The sequence below is a fragment of the Rhea americana genome, unplaced genomic scaffold (genome assembly GCF_003343005.1).
Source record: "Rhea americana isolate MKP2758 unplaced genomic scaffold, rheAme1 scaffold_74, whole genome shotgun sequence".
NCBI classification, from domain to species: domain Eukaryota; kingdom Metazoa; phylum Chordata; class Aves; order Rheiformes; family Rheidae; genus Rhea; species Rhea americana.
In genome coordinates this window covers 2911165-2932361 of record NW_028186912.1, presented here as the reverse complement: position 1 = coordinate 2932361, position 21197 = coordinate 2911165, and the positions used below count along the sequence as shown (strand labels likewise).

Below are 21197 nucleotides of genomic sequence, written 5' to 3'. Positions count from 1 at the left end.
AACAAATTCCATAATCACTCCAGGGCATTTTTTATCTCCTTGCTGCAGTCTCTCTATCTCAGAGAACCTGGCAGCGCTTTTCCCCTTGTCTCCTAAGCAGTCTTCTACCACTCCTTCAGGCTTCCTTTTACGAGAACTACTCTTCAGTGATGCTGAGTGAAGTATGACCTTGTCTGACCAACCCCATGCATTTATTATGTAAAATAGTTAGGATGTCAAGAACTTCTGATCCATTTCAATAGAAGGTAAGGAACATCTCTAGTATATGTTTATTTGTTTAAATTAATACAATACATCATATGTACTAGTTTCAGGAGAACTGCTTTTACTACTGAGATAGAAAGCCAGAAACTAAATATTCACAAATAGGTTGGTCCATTTTTTGAGTTGGGGTTTTAAATAGGAACCCAGTGTTCTGTGTGAAATAAATATATACAACATCATTGGCAAAATCTGTTAGGAGTACAAAATGTTAGCTCTGTTACATCTTGTTCAGCTAAGCAGACACGACTTATTTTCMAACTGTTAATAATTATTATTAAATACTTCTTGGAATAATAAATATAGTACTTATATTACTTCTTAACTGTACACACATAACAGCAGAGTCCAGCAGCACCTTATGAAGAGAAAAATCAGAGAAAAGCCTCTAGACCAACAAGGAATTATAAAAGGAGGAGTACGGCAACACTGCTTCATCTTTCTGATAAATAACCGTCTAAGAGCGTAGCAAATTGAACACAGCACAGGATGAACCTCTGTTACAATATTATCATAAAACATTCTATCCTTTGAGTTACTGAGCACATAGCACCTATCTTTGCCATCACAGACTGGAAGCTGCCTCGCAGGCAGGAGAACACAGGTTCACAAGAAGGTGGCTGAGTCCTGGTAGCCAAACTCAAATCATACCAGGGTTACCTACAACACAGGACACAGGCAATATCTCTGTAGGACTTCTGGGCCTCTGCTCAAAGCAAAATAAGAAAGCTGATTCCTTGAAAATTAGAAATGGGAAATAACTTAGTTAAGAGAACAAATTTCTATAAAGCATTTTCAAAGTTATTAAAAAGCAAAGGCTGTTACTGTCTCTTCCCAAAACAGTGCCAATGTAAATAGTGTGAAAATGACTTACGTTGGAAAAGCAAGGTGCTTCACAATGAAGACGGTTATTTCACAATTAATTTGTCCCTTAGGGCCTATATATAACACGTCTCTTGGACCTAGCTATACTATGTTCTGCAGTAGAGAGATGATCATTCTCGTAATCCCTTTGCTTGTGTCACTTGGTACTCATTACTTTTCTCAATAATAATTTTGTTTGCAGTTCTTCTGACTGGTGACTTATGGTGGTTTTTAGATGCATTCTTTACAGCTCTAAAATGAATTACCTTTGTTATGTTTGAGTTAGGTTTGTGACACTATGTGACTAGTAGTGTCCAAGCTTCATTGTAATGGAGTATCCTCTGCTTTCTAAGAAGAATTCAAGAAAAGGGAGTTACACTGGAACTAGCATTGCCATTCTGGGGACATCTACTCCTTCCAGCCTGGCTGTAGGTGTCTGGCTATTGCTTTTGCTGCAATGAGAAGTGGGACTGTACAAGCAGATAAATCAGCTGCAGTGAAGGTGTGGTTGAAAGTGTTTTGGTTAACAGTTCAGACAACCAGATTTGTCTGCAGTGATTTCCTTTCCTGATGACGCCTCTCGCGTTTTCCCTTACATGGTCTATAAGGGAATTCTGGAGAGCCAGTAATTCTCCTGCATACTTTTAGTAGACATTGTCTTAGTGGTTATGATATTATCTACTGCAGATGGATTTTCCACAGAACTTAGGACCAGGACCTCAGATGTATAGTACTCTCAACTGGAGGCAGACTATTCAACTATACTGAGCATTTCTGAAAACTCTGCTTGGTAGTTTGGATCCCAAACGGGACCTGATATCTGCTGAAAATCTCTCCTCTGTTGCAGAGGATTGCTCTGTCTTTTTGTCTGGGATGTTTTTGATATGTAACCATTTGTCTCTGTCTTGATAAAACTCTCTCTCTCACCCATAACACTCTCAAATTTACAGACCAGATCTTTTCCCCTCTAATCTGAGAAGGAATACAGTTACTCTTGAAAGAATACATTACTCTTGGAAGTTTTCTGATTCTTCTACTTAACCACCTTGACTGCCTTCCTTGAAAGATGGCTTCTTTTCCAACGGAAGATATCTTGCAGTAGAAGCAAGGGACAAATTATATGTACGTGATAAAATAGTCCATCATTGAAAACATAAGGTCTGTGAACCTCTGAAATATACCTCACGTTGAGGGACGCCGTTCATTTTAGTCCCAGTGACCTACATTGCACTTCAGCTTGGTATACCCTCTTTATTGTAAAAAAGTACATACATCAGCTGTGCAGCAAATTACATTTAGAAGAACGACCCGTATGTTTAAGCTTCTTATGTCAACAATTTTTCTGCTCTGCATTCAGCATCTTCCTTACCTATTATGCTCTGTGTTTGAACCCTGAAAAGTGAAACACCTTCTGCAATCTCAGACTGCACAAATGTGGTTTTATGTGATGAGTAAGGAATGTTGTCCTGTGGATGCTGATTCACTGGCAGGTGTGAGAATTATTTCTACTGTAAGGTGAGAGGTTTCTTATAATAGCAGAGAGCTGCAGCTACAGGCCTTTAGCCTTAGCAAGCCATAAGTATGTGACTTTATATTTGGTAAAAACTTATTATATATTGAACATGATAACAAGGTATTTTAAATCAAGATCATGTCAAGTAAATAAAGAAGGTAGTAATATTTGGAAATGATGTACATATATACGGAGTTTAACCTGTTGAGCTGGGGTATCAAAATGGAATAGGAATATTTAAAAGACCTTTTAAATCTTTATTTCCTTCTGAGGCAGTGGAATGGCAGCAGAATGGCTTGGGGCTGTTTGTCATATATCTTGAAGATGCAGGAACCAAGACCTTGATCAAATAATTCATGTAATTAATGGAATGTGCTTAATGAAGTGTGCTTTTAGCAACTTATGTCACGAACATATGCTTGTATGGGAACCAAAGGATGAAAAGCTGGGAAAATAGCATTAGTAGAACTCTCTTTTCTTTAATTATTTTTCTGAAAGGCCCAGACCTTACTAGTCAGGGGAAGGAAAATATGCGATGCCGATAATAGGAAGTCTAAAGGCTAGTTTTCTCTGTGAGGTATTGCTCACCTTGTAAGGGCTCTTTTTTGGTGTTCCTTCTAAGATAAAATCAGACTTTGGAATTTCAAAATCATTCTTGCTAGCCAAGACTAACTGAAGAGATAAATGGCAAAATTATATCATTTTCTCAATGAAATGACTCATTGCTTTATGTGCAATTACAAGAAGACTTGCAAATGCTATGTGCTGCTGCTGCTCATTAAATGTATTGATCTGAACAGAGAGTAGAACAAAATGTGAACACAGTCCAGCATATTTCACTTGAAGAATTGTTAAATACTCTCATACTGATAGAAATGTAACAAAACATGAGCATCCCTTGTGCCAGAGGAAAAGATTCTTTGACCATAACCAATTCCAGTCTTTTCAAAGTCTTACAGAGTTGCACCTTGCCATCTCACAAGACATTTCCTCTTACTGTTTTTCCTATTTCTCGTTGTAAGTGGTTGAACTAACACAGTCATTTCAGTAAACAAAATATTTGGATTGCGTTAGTTCTGAGACTGACAGCGCTTTCATGCGTGCCGTATTTAACAGTACTCTTGCGTATATTGTGAAATGCTTAGTATTTTCAGATTTTTCTGAGCCTATGGTTAGAAGTGCTCTTACGTATTTAGTCAGATAATAAATCGAATGCTAAAGTATGTTGCTTTTTTGATAACTAGAAAACTGCGTATAACTCTCTGCCACCCCAGATAAAGGAAAATAATGTTCTGAACCCACCCCATTGTCTCCTTATACATCAAATGAATAAGTATCAAAATGTTATTGTTCCATACCTATTGCATTTCTTGGTGCCCTTGGACTGCTTTAGTCTTTGAATACACATGTTTTACCTTAAATTATCTTTATTGATTTGGCTTGTTCATCTCTAAAGACTACTACCAACTTCCAGTCTCTGGTAAATTACAGTTCTTGCTAAAAGATGTCTGGTTCCCATTTTCCAGCTGTTTTAAAATGTTGTCCATTTAAATGCCTATAAGCATTGCTTGTTTTTCCATTTTTCTTTCCAGTAATTCTTTCAAACTCTTGTTCCTGTGCTTGAAATACAAGTAGTCAGAGAGAGAATGGCCAAGCCTGCCCTTTTCAAAGGAACAAAGGCTGAGGTGTTCTTTGTTGTTCACAAGGTCTCTCTCTCCCTGGCTCTCCTGCTTGTCTGAATTTCCAGTGATTTTCTCTAGTCCTCCTTCACTTATCATTTCCTCCTTCTCATTGCAGTAGGACTCTCTGAAGTCCTTCATCACACACTCTGGTTTGCCGGACAGATCTTGAGGCACGTACAGCTTGCTGTTGTCATGATGGTACATGCTGGGGCTGTACCGCTCTGCCTCGTAGCAGTTGTCTTCCTCTTCTTCCTGGCACGAGCTTCCCTTGGCACTCTCGCCATCTGAATGAAATGAGATTCCCTTCCCTTGGCTTTTCTGGGAAAGATCAAAGGGCTCTTCCTGTTCCAAACTTCTTAAGACATTTGTCTGGGACAGAGCAATTCTTCCTCTTCCAAAACCTTGTAGTGGTTTAAGCAGGGAGAAAAGGTAAAATTTATATATAGCAAATTTTACTATATAATATATGGTTAAAAAATAAAAAGTGAGATGGCCTTCTATTTAATATTTTACCTTTGTCTTCCATCCAGCTATCTCCAAGCACTTTAATGTTTACAGCTTATGACATCTCCTTTGAAACACTGTTGAAAGGAGTACTATGGTATCCACTTTACGGCCAGGTCAGGAACAAAACATGTGTTATACATGCCAGACGCTTGACGAGAAAGCTAGGAATAAAAGTGAAGTGTCCTGGCCTCTTGCAAACTATTTTTGTCGGCGAACCTACCCGCTTCCTCTTGTTTCCTATTTTTTTTAAAAATCAACACTTTGATCTGTGTGATTCTGTGTGTGTGATCTAAATCATCACACGCCATAATCAAAGTCCTAGTTTTTGTCCACTTTTTTCCAGGGGAGTGGAAAAGATTAAACATGTTAACATGTTTGTTCTGGGGACACTCTAGGGCAAAGTTGCTTCTTTAAAAATAAAGATACAATCATATCTGATCGTTCTGCAATCTCCATTCTCCCTGATTTTTACTTTTTCATCTAGTGCCTCTGCAGAGCTCTATATACTAGTTAGTAATAGTGCAACAGCTTGAGGAAATCATTAAAACCAAATGATGATTTTGGGCTGTTCAATGTAGGTCTGAGTGTGGTCCTGGACCTAGTTTGTCCTAATATTTAGCACAGCGTCTGCTCTCTATTTGTCTTCTATTCGCTGGAAACCCAGGAGGCCTCCATGGGCTCAGATAGACCCTAACCATCAGGATGCACAGAGAAAGATTCAGACACAGTTCATATTAATTAAAAGAATAATGGCAATACTGGGGTGAGGATTTCATCCAATAGCAAAAATCTATTAGGGCCACTATTTTAGTTGTGTCCCACCCTCCACCTGTTTTTTTCCTCTCAATAATTGGATCCAATTTCTGCAGGATTTATGCAGCCTGACTAGATACAGCTGCTACACTGCAACAGGTTGTGTTTGTTAAAATGCTTTATGAGCAGGTGGCAGGCCTTAGAAGTTGTCTGTGTCTGATGAGCCTCAGGGGCTGAAGAATCTGTGTACACTGAAAAGCATTTAGCCTGCCTTCAATTACGAGTAATTGTGTAGCAAGCATAGTACTGTAGGAGGTTTACAGGAAGAAAAAAAAAATCATATTATTACCTTTTAGGAACCATGTAAATTTTATCCCAAGTGTCATTCAAAGACATCTCCATTCGTGCTAGGCTGCCTCAAAGCCTGAATTTGAGGAACACCAAGATATCTTACCCATGAAAGAGTTACTTATCCAGAAAGTCTTAGCAAACAAAATCTCCTCGATATTCAAACTCTCAAAACAATCCTCCCTAATTCCTCCACTTCTTTAGATAGCATTGGCATGTGTGCACACATGAGGCTGATTTTAGGAAGTATATATGGTGGGCAGAAGATAGGAAATGCTTTGCAGGATATTCTGAGGGATCAAAAATCCATATACTTTGAGATGGGGGAGGAGTGTCTCCCCTCATCTACTTGCTTCTTTGTAAACTGGGTCTTGAGTTCATGGTCTTTGTCTAAAGTCAGCTATGTCAATATGACATAGAATAAATGTATCTTGAGCAGAAAGGCTCCTGAACTTGTAGTCATTTGGGCTTATGCTCCAATTCCAGACTGGAATCCAGTAAGTAGTGAGCAAGATTGCTGGTATCTCATGATTGCTGTGAAATTTTCTAGTTCTTTTTGCTTCTTTCAGCTCTGAATGGATTTAAGAGTTATCCTCGTGTCTAAAATCATTTTATTAATCTAATCTTGAAATGGCAAAGATATAGAACATGATAACATGCCTCAAGAATGAGAGGAAAAACTATGAACTCCTAACCAGGAGAGGGGGATCAGGGGAAGGAAGCCTGCTTATCCATGGTTGCTAGGCTGTGGCCTGCCAGCGTCTGGAACTGAATCTCCCCAGACTGTTGAATTTATTTAATAGAAGTAAAATTACATGCTTAGTCGAGAAGATCAATGCATTTTCATCCACATCCTCCAATAGTTTTCCTCATCTGCTACAAGTGCCACAGTCCTTCTAAGGCTGAGTCTCCACTGGCTCGCTTCTGTTTGCGTTTCAGAGTTACCACACGTCAGGAGAAGTTCCTCAGTGCTGAGGATATTGCATGTTCCCTACAGTGAGGGGATACAGAGGCCTGAGCTAAAGTACAGGGATATTTGTACAGCTTGATAAGTCCTCTGCTACCACACTACCACGTGTGTCTTCTAAAACTTGACAACAATGAGTCCCTGTGCTAGAATTACTGTCCCTTGTGCTCACAAGTACTGTCTCATTTTGTTTTCTTCTACTACTCTACTTTGGTCTGTCCCTCTGTGCCAGAAGATACCTGACCTGAAATATCTCTGCGATAAAGGCCAATACCTTGGGGATCTCTGATCTATAGCACTAGAGTAATACAGATAGTGAATACAACCTCCCAGGCTTATGAGATTCAACCTCTTCCAGTATCATTGGATCTGTGGCACAAGATCATAGATCTGTGGTACAAAGCCCGTTAAGGTGGTACTGATGCACATTGTAAAGCCTCTCAGAGAAGAACATTACTGATGAATATTACCTTGAGAATGAAATCCTCTTTCCATGACTCCGTGTTTGACTTTCATGTGCCTGGTTAGGTTTCCCTTCAGGGTGAATTTGCTGGGACAGTAGAGGCACTTGAAAGGCTTACTGTCTGAGTGCAAGTGCATGTGTCCCATTAAATTGTGCATTCTGTTAAATTCCTTTCCACACAGCTGTCAAAAGCAGTAAAAATGAAAATTATTTGTAGAGGTACTTTCAAGGTGAACATTTTAGAAGAAAATAGAACCTACCCTTCTAACTTAAGCCCTGGCAGATTTCTGTTGAAATTTATTTTTCTATCATAGACACAAAGAAAATCATACAGACAAGAATATATGGTTGAGTTTGTCCTATCTAGGTCCTTCTGCACAGCTGCCAWTTTAAAAAATTTGTAGGCTAACAGAAGACATACAATCAAGAATCCCACCCCCCCACTCCGAGATCAGGGAATGTTATTGTAGGGAGAGGAAAGACATAATTATGTAACCTGAGGAGTTCTTAACTTGAATGAAATCCAAAGTATATAACTTACTGCTCAGGTGAACCACTTACTTTATAAATCTAACCTTTAATCAAGAGGAATGCTGGGCAGAGATGGAGGTACAAGATACAACCAATGAAAGTTATCTGTGAAAGCACAATATCACTTCTCCTTAAGTGGAATTGAAATGACTGCACATTCTGCTTAAAGCTAGAAAAAGCAATTCCTTTTTAATATGTTTTTTTGCTGCCCTCTTTTTCTGTGCTTCTCATCTTCTGTTTATGAACTTCTGTGTTTTAGTGTCTCTGGTGAGCTAGCTGGAATTTAAAAGTCATGGGACTGCGACAGTGACTCAGCTCTCCCAGGAGCATGTTCCTGCCAGCTTGAGCCATTGATCCTGTGGGTTTCCCTTTGCTGAAACAATAAGGGTTTTTTTTCATTGTTGTTTTTCTAGATGAGTCCTTTTATAGTCTCATCCCTTATAAATAAAATGTATTCTCTAGACATGAAAGTTTGACATCACTAATATAAGCGTTTAGTCTTACTCGTCTTCTGCTCTTTCCTTATCAGGAATTATAATTTTCTTCACGTTCAAGTGGCTATATCCACCCTCTGTAAACTTCTGTGTTTGCTTTCTATTTCAGCTCCTCTTTGGAATAACTTTAGACAAATACTTCTGGCATCAGAATTATTTTATTACAATCTTCACTATTAAAAGAGCCAGAATCACCATTACTGAGTAGTTGAAAATTACATCAAGCAGTGTAACTCATCTGGGAGAAAATGCTGAAAAAACAATTTCTGAGGTTTGACCAAAGTTTTGGTCTAATCTGACTTTTCATTGAATTTATTTTGGTAATAGAGAAGATGTACTACATTTATTTCTGATTGAAATTCACAAAGCCATCAACTGGAATATCGGGATGAGATTTAGATTGTGGGACTGATCCCAGGTGAAATAGTACCATACCCTTTTCTGCTTAAACCATATCTTGAGGGGAAAACGGAAGCAGTTAATTAATGTAAAAACTTACAGGGATATCATTTTTAAATAAAAAATGAGCTGGGTGAATGCTTCAACAAGAAAAAAAATATTCTCTTGCTTTTTAAAAATTATTTATTTGAACTGCATTTTTTTTCTTCTGTGATTTTTTTGTCTATACTTTTGCTAGAATGAACATTCTAGCAAATGAATTTGTCAGCAAAAGTGTTCATAGAAAAAGTAAAGAAAAAAGAAAGGTCATGGAAAATGAGTTATTAACTTGTAAAGTATTCATGAAAGCCATTTGATTCCAAGGGTCATCCATCCACTTAGGAAAGAGGATCGTCTCTCCTCTGTATTCAGAGAAAGCTAACCTGCCTGGTGACTTATATTCAGTGAAATGAATGCATGAGAAAACATTCTGAAAGTGCTGGGAGGAAACAAAGAGGAGAAGAAGCACTGATGAGCACAGTAAACTCACAGGGAAGAACAGCAGCTGATTATATCTTGACAGCAGCTGGAATGCACTATGGTGTATCAATATTTCTCTGTCTATAAGAATACCAAATCGTCCCTCACTAATATGCTCTCTAATACCTCCTGGCAGGAGGCTTCTGGTTATCTACTTGTATTATGGCTTATCTGTGTCCTCACCATTTTTTGCTTTCTGATAGCTCTGTCTTTACCTCTCTATCGAAACTGATAATCAAAGAAAATTAGGCTGAATAGTTGAATGGTTAGAGGACTTCATCCAAATCTGTATCTTTGTAAGGTACTGAGCATTAAAGTGGACTGGCAAGATCATTTCTTTCTGGCAAGACAACGTTTTATTTCTCTTTCATCATAAAAAAAAGAGATAGGACACCTAAAGGATTGTTCCATACAGTGTAGCACAATTTTTATTCTCCGAGTGAAGAGCTAGGTTTTCCATTTCCCAAAGTCATGCACAGTCTTAGGGTTGTATGATGTGTTCCTGTCCTGAAGTCTCCTTGGGGGGACATGAGAAAATGGTACCAGAGTGGAGGGGTGTGCCAGGAAAGTTAAAGAAATGCAGATATGAAAACTCTTTTTCAGCATGATGACTCTGTGTGGCATGGTCTCTGGGTAAGCTCCCCTTTCAGAAGGCAAAAGCCGAGTTTCAGATGAGTCTCTGTGATTCGGGGGGTGAGGGGAGTTGGTCCCAGGCTCATGTTCTGGAAGATAAAAGGCTCAGAAGTAGCTGGGGTGCAAAGCTAGTGCTCAAAAAGTAGCCTGAGTCTGGGGAGCAAACTAGGACTAGGAAGGCATTTGGGATTTTCTTCCTCTCTGACAGGACAGGGGTGCGAGCACTGACGGAGCTGACTGGGAAAGATGACCCAGAGCCCAGGTGCATGAGAGAGCGCTCCAGCGGAAGTCAGCAGAGAGGGTCTTAGCACCTAGGAAGGTGGAAAGCTCATGCAAGAGATGTAGAGACAGCAGGAATGACATGGTTCACATGTGGACCTTTTATTAGGCTCTGTAATTTAGACAAAATTGAATTCAAGCCCTGAAGATAACAACCTCAGCTGTAAGTCTGCTGAACATACTCTGATGCACTAGCTGGTGAACAAGACTTGGTGAATTGGACTTCAGCACAATTTCTTAGGGCAATTCTTAATAGCTCTGCACTAGATTGTGTCTTCCCAAGCCACTGCATGGAGTATCACCCTTCTAGATTGGTCAGTCTGTTCCGTTTTTTCCCAGAGTACTTATAGCTCAGTTTCTTTTTTTTTGGACTCCTGATCAAAACCATGATTTTATGTGCAATGGGAAAAGTGGTGTAAATTGGCATTGCTGTGAGGAAAAAACAGTGCCAAATGGACATGGAGACTGCATTTATGTCATAGGATCTTCTACACAGTAGCAGGGCCCAGTTCATCAATAGTATGTAAGCACATTCCTACATGGCAAAGGACCTCCAGAAGAGCCTTTGACGAGCAATCATAAACCAAAGCTGTTTAGATCCACTTTGAACTGTGTATTTGCAGGAGCAAGGGAGTTCAGATCATCTGCTGCAAAGTGCATTAGGCTGGGCTGGAGAAAACATYGTTATGCTCTCTGTTACTAGTCTGAAACACTATTGACTTCAGCACTAAGAGCAACTATAAATTTCAGTAGGAGCTTTCTCTACAAATCAGAACTACACTGGTAGTGCACCAAATGGTGCAGCTCCTTCAGAACTCTCCAGTGTTTTTGTTTAAAACAAAATTAAACAAGGAAGCATGGGCTCCGGCCTTTAAAAGCTGCAGAGGTGTTCACTGTTCAGAGAAAAATCTAATGCAGCTCCAGGCTGCAGCTGGATGAGGAAACAGAAGGGACAACTATTTGCTACTCACTCACTTCAGATAGTCTGTGCTTAGCTGTGATTAGACACATAGGAAAGCCTCATGTTTTCTTTTGCTGTGAGAAAAAGGTAAAGAAAACCGTGGCATGTGGTGAAGTAGAAAGGCTACTGCTGTGCTCCCTTTCCCTTGCATTCTTCTTCTTCTTTTTATTTTTTCTTCATAAGAAGGGTGTTCCTTTCCTCAAAGAGAGAGGGAGAGGGAGAAAGACTGTAAACTGTCCAAAAGGACCGTGAGAAAACAGGAAGCTTTGAAAAGTACAAGAGAAAGCAAGATGAAATCTATTTGCAGGCGGTTCCCCAGGGACATGTGAGCCATTGTTAAGCAGCCTGTTCATACAGCTATATCCTTCCTTCTGCTGAGGAGGAGCCTGGTGCCAAAAGGCTGCTATCTGGTCATTGCCTTAACCCTCTGAATACCAGGCAGAGAAGCTCGCTCGAGTCTTTGAAGGACCCCGTCGGACAGGCAAAGGAGCTTCCGAACACCAACGCGCGATTCCTGATTCTCCTTTTGCTGACACCTGGGATCCCCGCTCAGTTCAGGGGTTCAGTAATATGTTGATTCATACCCGTCACGCACAGGAGATGCTGGTTCACTGGGCTTACTTGTTTCTGTTCTCCTTGGGTGGGGTGGGGACAGAGAAGAAAAAAAATAAGAAAAACRGGTGTTCCAGTAGAGCTTTACCGGCTGGAAAACATACTGTTGGCAGTCAGTGCCTGGCTTACACTGTTGGCATCTCAAAGTTTTAATAGTCTGTCATCATCAAATCTTATCCTGAATATGAACTGCCAGCTAATTGGAACATATCTCAAAAGCAATGTGGGTCCAGATATGGCATCCAGAATGGCTGATCAAATGACTGACTTTATTTTCTGAAATTTCAGGAGTCAGAGGAGGACTTTGTCTAAACGGGAGCAAAAACACAAGTTTGCAGGTATTCTCAAAGAATCAAAGCCTCCAGCAGACTTGATGTGGAAATACCCAAGCATTTCAATAATACAAATTATTTACCTATATAGAATAATGTAAGCACTAGTATATGAAATAATATTTTACTAAGACATAGATGAAAAAGAAACAAAACGCTAAAACTGAAAGCCTTTGCTTTTTTTTTTCGAAGTGAAAAGCTTCAATGTTATCAAAGCAAAATGAAGTCAAGAGGATTCATTTTGACATTTTCCTAAAAAAAATTTATCAGTGAAAGCCACACTTTCCTATGAGATTTTGAAGTCTTACATTTTCCAAGAGAAAGTAATTCCATTTTAAAATTTTCATCCAGCTCTACTTCTCGKTGAAAGGTTCTTTTTAAGAAAATATTTAATTCTATGAAGATGTTGGATGAAAGAGTTCTAGAAATTGCTTCCAGATCAATCTTCAATTACTTATGCATAAACTGGATAATATGCTGCACTCCATATTTATAGTCCTCTTAGAGCAGATCAAAGTGGGGAAAAAACTACAACCTTTGGCTTCACAAGGTATGACTGCACTAATGAGCCACATAGGCAGCAAAAAGAGCAGATGTAGTGCCCAGCACTGGGTAAGAAAATGAACATTAATGATTCATAAGGAAGAGGCTGGAGATGAGCAGAGTCAGGAAAGCCAAAGTTTATGGGGAGGGGAGAGAAGAGGGGACGGAAGGAGAATGTCAGCCTCTGCTGTGCGAGAGGGAGGGAGCAATCCTGCATTCCCGGGGGATCCTAAAAAGGCAGGATACATTTCTCAGAAAGCCATTTTGTTAGGATACTAATGTCTTGCCCTGAATTTCAGTCTGGTAATTACATTCAGCCCATTCAAATCCCTTCTGCAGTTCCATTTTGCTGCGGCTCTCTCCGAGTCCTTCCCCGAACGGCTGCACGGCATCACTGCGTGAAGTCGGGGCTGCTGCTGTTCCCCTGTTGCGCTCTGTGGGGTGCCCAGACTGATCTATGTGTTTAGTCAGTGTTTCAACCTATTAAGCACTTAGATTTCTGTTTGGATGGATGTACTAAGCAAATGTCAGGTATGTTTGTTGTCCTCAAACGACAGTGGCATTTAAATGCTCGCCAAGCAGAGAAAGTATTTCAAGATGAAAGTTACTGATATTCAAGGGGAAGGGAGTAAATCACAGATATTACCTCCCTTCTTTTGGGCTGAGAGAAACCTAGACTAAGAAAAGAAGCCAGACTACTATTTTGTGCTATTTTAAATACAATTTTAGAATGCGTTTTGTGTTTCTAGTCCTACTATATCACAGATGATAACATCATGGAAATATCCAGGRGGCTTATGACTGCCACCAAAGGAGATTCACTTACCTTGCACTTAAAGGGTTTGACATCAGAGTGAACAATCATGTGGGCCTTGAGAGTCTGCTTTTGCACAAAGCTCTTGAAGCACAAATGACATTGATAGGCTCTGATATTGGTGTGGATGAGGACGTGTCGCTTCATGTTGGCCAGCAGAGTAAATTCCCGGCCACAAATTCCACATTTGTGCTCTTTCACGCCCTGTAAGGGAAGAAAGAATAAAAAAAACTCAATAAAGAGAATGATTTCCTAATCCATTTCATCTTGAGTGTAGCCGTATATATTCTGCACTGCAAAAGCAGGTAATAACTTATTTTGGTTATAGCATCATTTGCTCAACCAATAGATATTTTTGTATTTTTTTCTTGGCAATTTCTCCTAAGAATCTGAGAAGCAGAAAAGGCAAACAAAATGTAAGCTTAATGAAAGAATGAGTTTTATTTCCATCAGTATCTTTACAAAGCAACACAACACAGTCAGTAACATTCTCTGTTGATGACCTGGCATCCTCTCTCTTCTACTGTATTGCTTATGTAAAGGATTGGTCAAAGGTGTACACTTCTTGACCAAGAATGAAAGTTAACTGGTTAAGAGACTAAGGCAGGACTTGCTAAGGTAATTGAACCTCACAGGCTTCAGTGGTATTCTAACAAAGTCCTGTCCCTGTTCTGAAGAAAACTATAGAAAAAAATCTGAACTAACCAAAAATTATATCACATAGTTAAGCAATGACACCAAGTAAGAACATACATGATATATTCAGTGAAAAAAAAAATCCTATTTATTCTTAGTGGGATTTGAGCTAACCCTAGAGGAGTGACTCCGCTTTATCTAGTGTTTGCAGAGCATGTCTAGTATTCCGTATGCCATCCTGTCAATTTACTAACACCTATTTCAACGTACTCATCACACCCACATGGTCTAACAGCCAGCTACTCAAAAAGTCATTTAAATGCTGTGAAAATCAATGAGTTTGCCACCAAAACACTTCAGGCATTTGAGTGTAAGTTGCTGCAGGTAATGAAGATGTTCTAGTTAACTGCCAATAACAATAACGCCTCCTGTGGGCCCCATTTACAAAGACGACTGGTAAGGATCTCTCCTTCTGGGCCAGTCCGTTGTTTTCATGGGGTTCATTGCGCCATACAACTGTGAACACCACCAGCAGCTTCTAAGTGCCTACCTGTCCGATCTGAGGCTGCGTTTGGGCAGCTGAGTACTGTTAATTATGTTCACAGCTGAATCCACCTGCAGGTGTGGACAAAGAAGCAGAAGCTCTTTAAGGGCTTGAAGGCATTGCATTTCCTCTGACAAAAAAAATTAGCAGGTTTTAAGCTGGCAGAATTTTGTATGGTAAATCCAAACACCAGGGAATCTCCAGAAAGAGCAGAAATGATAGTAGTGTAAAGGGAAGAAAAAGTGAATATGGAAGTAGAGGCTGTGTTTTTCTTAAAAAAAAATTAAAAATATATAAAAAAAAGGAAAATGCTGTAGCTTTCTTTATTCTTAACACTTTTAATATAAAGGCAAAAATTCAAGCATTAAAGGAAAAATAGGCAAAATTGGAAGAATTTTTACTAAAGCTTGGATTGATTTTGTTTATTTGATTTGTGTTTGTAATATTTTTTGAAAATGGATAAACTTATTTCAGATGATCTTGAATGAAACTCTAGTAATTTCCTGTTTTGCAGTGATCTTTTGCATGCGCTTCACAGTCTGCCCCTAGTCTGAAACTTACAGATCGCAATGATGAGATTGCCACTTGATATGAAAGTTATGGTCCTGTTTGTCCAGTTCTACTAACAGATATTCTGGATAACTTATGCAGAAAAGGGAAATTTTGTTGTTTTTTTTTTYCCTAAATATCACATTATAATGATTCTTCAGAAGCTGATGACTAATAATATATTTTCTTTTACTGCATATATACAGCCTTCTGCGTATCAACCTGCTTTCCAGTTAAGGGAAGCAAAGGAATAGATTTGCTCTTCAGTAGAAAATTCTTGTTGCTACTTCAGAGGGTTTAGACAGTTCTACAAAATTATGTTATTTTACAGAAGGTTATTCTGAAGACAAAACCCAGAAACAAAGAGTCGTGATTACAGTTTTGGAAGGAATGCAGGTGGTGTAGTGGAACTCCTGTTTCTAATAAAATGTTTGTGTGTGTACTTTCTTAAAACTGACGGAGACCTCTACTTTCGACTATTGCCAGTACCACTGGGGCTTTTGCTTTGGGTAAGATTCTCCCGCTGGCAAAGGGCCAGCACAATGCTCTGTAGGCTGATGACCTTCTTTTTGAGGACCTGTGCTTATTCTTAATGGCCTGTGATCCTTGGTCTGCCTTTTGCTGCAAGGACCAGCGCGATGCGTCACGGCTTACCTTGTGCGTCAGGGAGTGTTGTTTGAGGTGGTGGGGCTGCACAAACTCCATGCCGCATTCAGTGCAGATGTAGGGACGAATGTCTTTGTGCTTCATCATGTGGTTTTGCAGCTGGCTGGGGTACTGGAAGGTCTTATCGCATTCGGTGCAGTTGTACTGTATAGGGCCACGGTGGGTTGTTAAATGTCTTTTCAGCTGGGCCAGGGTTGGGAAATCCAGCCCACACTCCACACAGATGTTCTCTCGGCCACTYTCATGCTTAGACTCATGAGCCTTCAGCTCACTGGGATAAGCAAAACCTCTGCCACAGATCCTGCAGTTGTAAGGCTTTATGTCACTGTGTTGCATCATGTGTCTCTTAAGGTGACTGGTTTGAGTGAAAGCCTTATGGCACACTTGGCACTTGTGTGGCCTAGTGCCCTGGTGTGTCAGCATATGTGTGTGCAAATGGCTCAGCTGCTTGAAAAGCTTGCCACAGCGAGTGCAAGCGTGTGGCTTAATGCCACTGTGCCCCAGGATATGGGTGACCAGATTGTACTTGGATGTGTAGGACTTCTCGCACATTGGACATTGCCAGCGTTTCTGTTCACCCCCGACGTCAACATAATAGCTGTCATCTATCTGAAGGTTGACATCTACTCTTTCCACTTTCTGTTTATTTTCACCATTTTCTCTTACTTCAGCCCTCCTGAGGGGTGGCTCTGGAGGTCTTTTCATTTGAAAGGGGTTCCTGAAATGAAAGTTTGGGGGCACAATGAAAGGAAACATTAAGCCAGGATGGACTTTAGGATAATAAGAGTAAGGAGCCTGCATGAATGGCGGGCTACTGGGCCACACCATGTTAGGCTTTACAGGTTCTTGCTTGATGGGTTTGGCTCCAAAGTGCTCCAGTGTTCTGTAGAACTGAAAACCAAAGTTGCAGAGGTCAATCATCTGGGAATTGTATTTGGGTTGTGCTGGCTGTTGAAACACCAAAGGGAGACTGGAAGAGCCTATATCATGATGGTCTTCAGGTCTGCGGGGTGGTGATGAGGAACCTTCAAGAGTGATAGAAGGAGGCATTTTTGTTGGCATGCTCTTGCGTTTCCGAGACCCTCCTTCCAAGGACCCCTGGAAAGTTTCCATGTCTCCAAGAGGAGGTGGACCATAGCGGAAATGTGACAGGTGTGGTCTGAATTCCTCACGAAATGGAGTTGTTCTGTGGGGTTTTGTAACAGGGCTCAGTGGTGGCAGGCAGCGGGAAAAGGGAGATGCTCGTGTACTGTCCGCATTAAAACTTGTTTCTTTAGTCTTCATCATATTTAATTTCTTCTGTGTTGTCCAAGTTCCTTTAAACAGACAAACAAATCTCTTTTATTTCTTCCTATTCTCTTGGGATTAAGACTTCTACTCTACAGCTTTCAAGGATTTTTTTTTTTAGTTCAGTGGAACTAAGGAGGTATTAGGCCCGTGCACGATGTAGGCCTTTTAAAGCAGAAATAAATTATAAATTGGCTGGCAGAGAACAAAGAAGCTTTGGTCTTCCTATGGTAGAACTGGTGTTTTATTTCAAATTTGACTCCTACAGCAGTTTTGCAATATAAACATGCTGTACCTGAACACACTACTTAGCAGCTGAATCTGTATGGCAACAYTTGTGCTTAATTTAATTCAGCCGGGCTATTTGTGGGCAAAATCCTGTCCTTGACTGTGCCTGCACAGGCTCTAGAAATTGGCGTTGCATCTGAAGGATATGGCAATACAAACAATAACGTGCACATTTATTATGGTTGTGACATAAAAAGTCAAAGCCAAAAAAATTTAAACTTCTTTGTATCATTAACATGTGCTGCTGTGAGAGAAAACAATGGCCAAGTGATCTAAGGACACTGTGTACCATCAGGTTTTGCGCCGTGTTTCCTGGCTTCTCTCACTCTGTATTGTAATAAGAAGGTGGAGATTAGTTTATTTTCTTTGTTTTAAGCCCAGAGATATTTACCTGGTAGATTTGGGGAAGGAAAGGCCTTTAACCACTCTCTGAACTCCATTCAGTTTTTTAGACATAATCTAAAAAGGGGGAAAAAAATCACTGCAAAACTAAATATAGAATCATTTCAACAACCTCTCAGCTCTCCAGTGTAATTAACACCTGAGAAGTCCTGGATCCTTTCTAGTGATATCCTGTGACAAGGCTGAGTAATAAAGACCTCTAGCAAAATTTTGTGTTCTGCTGATCRTACAGGGAACTTCTGCTGAATTTGGGGTTCACCAGTCCTGAAGTATTGATTAYAAATTTTGTTTCATCTTAAATAAGGCTTCTGCCTTTTGCCTTGGCTCTCCAGTGTGTGCACATCTCTGTGTACATGCATCTGTGCAACTGGGAGGAGGTTGGGTTGGAAAACTAGGCATATTTTCCCTCTGTCACCTGTGACATATTGGTGCTATTTATAACATCATTCTTGGAAAAATTGGGTGGAGAGCTTGAAGATGGTTAGAATACTAAAGACACTCCTGTTTCTTTTTGCAGGAAGCACCATGCTGGATAGACCTGCTTCTAAAGATAGATAAAAGAAGATCTCTGCACCCTAGTTAGGCTGTGGGCAAGAGAAGGGACCTTAAAAACCTACTTGCARACAGATTACTCCCATTCAGTAAGATAGATTCTGGAATTGCCTTTGAGATGCTGTGTAAAGCCGAGGGTTCAGTGACAAAACTTTAAGATGGAAGCTTTTAGGCAAAGGAATAGTAATAGGAATCAATCAATGCACAAAAACAGAATAATAATTGGAGGGAAAATTGTAGGATCTCCAAAATTATGATTCCAAAGCATTTGTGATAGTGCAAAAGCCTAAAAAAACCTCACTTAAAACTGAGATAATTGTCTAATAATTATGTCAGGACGTGACTTTCATTCCCTAGCTCAATGATTGGCAGTAGTAGTTATATATATGTGTGTGTGTGTGTGTATACGTACATATACACACATATGTATATATTTATATACTCATAAATACACACATACATAGGAATATGTATATACATATATATAYACACACACACACACGCACACATACATATATATACGCATACACATTTTTATGTATKTTCCATTAGGAAGAATCATTTCAGAGTATGCATTCTGCTATATTTCCCTGTCACTCTAACTTTCAGGCAAAGTAAGGAGCAGTTAGGTCTTGAAAACTGAGGAAGAAGGCTTGGCTTATTAAAATGAGTAGAGGGGAAGGGAATCCTTTGACTAGCAAAAAAGACTTCCGTTCTTTCCAAAAGGGAAAAAGCTTTTTTCAAAATTAATTTTAAGCAATGTTAAACTTGGACAATCTGGATGTAAAATGTACCTGTATGTCCAAATCCTCCCTTAACAATATGGTCCTGTCCCTCAAATGTCTTTCATCTTATGTATTTGATTCTTTCTCAGCAAAATGAGTGTGAAATGCTTCAGAAAGCCCACAGCAATTGAGAGACAGGCTATGTTTTTTACTGGCTTTGTTAGATTATTGAAATGCTGCCAAAATACACAGAAGTGACAGTGAGTTGTGGCTAATTGCTCTGTTGTCCCTTAGCTGCTGGTTCCTCCCTTCTTCCACAACCCGCTTTATGCAAGATTTCAATCTCTGTGGAGCCTGGAGTCATGGCAGAGGCTGTAGAACTGCTTGAAATTGCCAGAAAGAAATAATTTCCTTGCAGCACTAACCTTTGGTTGTTTTTATTCCACTGTCCTCGGCTACTCACATCGTGGTACTGAGCCTGCAAGGGAAAGAAAATGTTAAATAGTCAGTGACCAGCACAATCTCAGAGCTGCTGTATAATCAGACTAAAGAGAACCTAAACCGAGGGAAAGTTTAGATTTACCATCTAAATATGGATCACCTTGCTGCTTTTTATCTTTTCTTCAGTCTGTCAAACCCAATAGTATAGAAGTTAATTGAGGAAGGTTAAATCTAGCCTCTCTTCTAATCTGCTTTCATGTTGGTATCAAACCTGTGATAATTTCAGTGGAGGCACGATCTTCGCCTTGATCATAACTTTATTCCATAAAAAGAATGAGTCCTGAGAAAACTGTAGGAGAGACTCTGGGTTTGACCAACATGCATGAAATAGTTCCCTGATATATAAGTAGTCCCTTCTGCTTTAAATAACTTCAGTAGAGAACTTTAACACTTTTAATAGCACAGATCCCTATTAGTTTTGTTCCATCTGACTCTGGAGTAGCTGGTCTCTTASTACTCAGTCATAAGTGAGGAGGGGAGAAAGTGAAGAATTTTTATATTAAATCTCTCCCAGGGACATTTTGCCTTTTTTCTATAAGACCTTTAAATTTTTCCTTTTCCAGTACCTAGTTATTTAAGATGGAAATGGAGAGCAGTAGTGTGTGATTCTGAACACTGAGTCTACTTGAAATCTGGATAGACATTAAAAATTTTGGCTTTCATCAGATTTATTTCAGCTTTTCAGTTTTGAAAACTTGGTCTAGAAAGCTCACTGAGACAGAACTTTCCACACTATTTTGGCACTTAAACWGAAAAAAAATCCTAAACCCAGCACTCCAAAGGTTATAAAAAGGTTAATTTCTTCAGAGCAGACAGGCATCCCCCAGTTTCTTTCCCTTTATGTAAATAAGTATATTTGGAATATGGACTGAGTTATGTCAAAAATATAGAACACAAACTCTCTCCCTCTCCTTTCAGGAAAGAAAAGAAAGACTATAGTTAGTTCAGATAGTTTCTGAAGTATTTCCAGAATAGAATCTTTATGCAGCAGCTAATAATTGTATAGAATTAACTTCCATGAAAGAGGAAGAGAGTTTAACACAGAATATGATTCACCATCAACTTTCTCATTTCCAGTCATCACATTTCATGTTCGTAAGTATAAATAAAACATGCTCTTCACTCCATGAGCATTCACATTGTTCAAGTTTCCTGTTAGCATTCCCTACTAAAGTCAATGGCAAAATTTCTTTAGACTTCAGCAGCACCAAGATTCTGCTTCATGTATGGAAGTGGACTGAATAATAATAATAAGTGCAGCAATATGAACATGAGGTTACTCTTTAGCTCCAGCTGAAACACCAGCCCTGCTGATTCTGCTCTTGGGCAACACAAAGGTGAAAACAGAAATGAGACTAAAGTGTGAAAGCGATATGCACCCTCCGACAAGGGGAAACAGGCTAATTCAGTACGAGATTTGCGCTTGTGTTTGCTRTTTCAGAAGAACATGAAATAAAAGTATCAGCTGAGCAGTTCAGGTGGAARAGAAATTCCACGTTTAAATGACCGTATATGACCTCAGAAACATAGCTATTTGCACTGTAAGACTGCATTTCTGCTCTCCTCTTGGGG

At 39.6% G+C, this 21197-nt stretch overlaps 1 protein-coding gene across 1 annotated transcript in view; it reads right to left on the bottom strand.

Moving 5' to 3' along the window:
* Window positions 1-239: 239 nt before the first annotated feature.
* ZNF366 (zinc finger protein 366) overlaps window positions 240-21197 on the bottom strand; it is a 36339-nt gene continuing 15381 nt past the window's right edge. The window contains exons 2-6 of the mRNA XM_085322007.1: window positions 19550-19602; window positions 15859-17186; window positions 13488-13679; window positions 7366-7540; window positions 240-4721 (exon numbers count right to left, since the gene is read on the bottom strand). Of these exons, the coding sequence (XP_085178133.1) occupies window positions 4186-4721; window positions 7366-7540; window positions 13488-13679; window positions 15859-17157 (2202 nt within the window). The 5' untranslated portion in view covers window positions 17158-17186; window positions 19550-19602 and the 3' untranslated portion in view covers window positions 240-4185. The remainder of the gene's footprint in view (window positions 4722-7365; window positions 7541-13487; window positions 13680-15858; window positions 17187-19549; window positions 19603-21197) is intronic.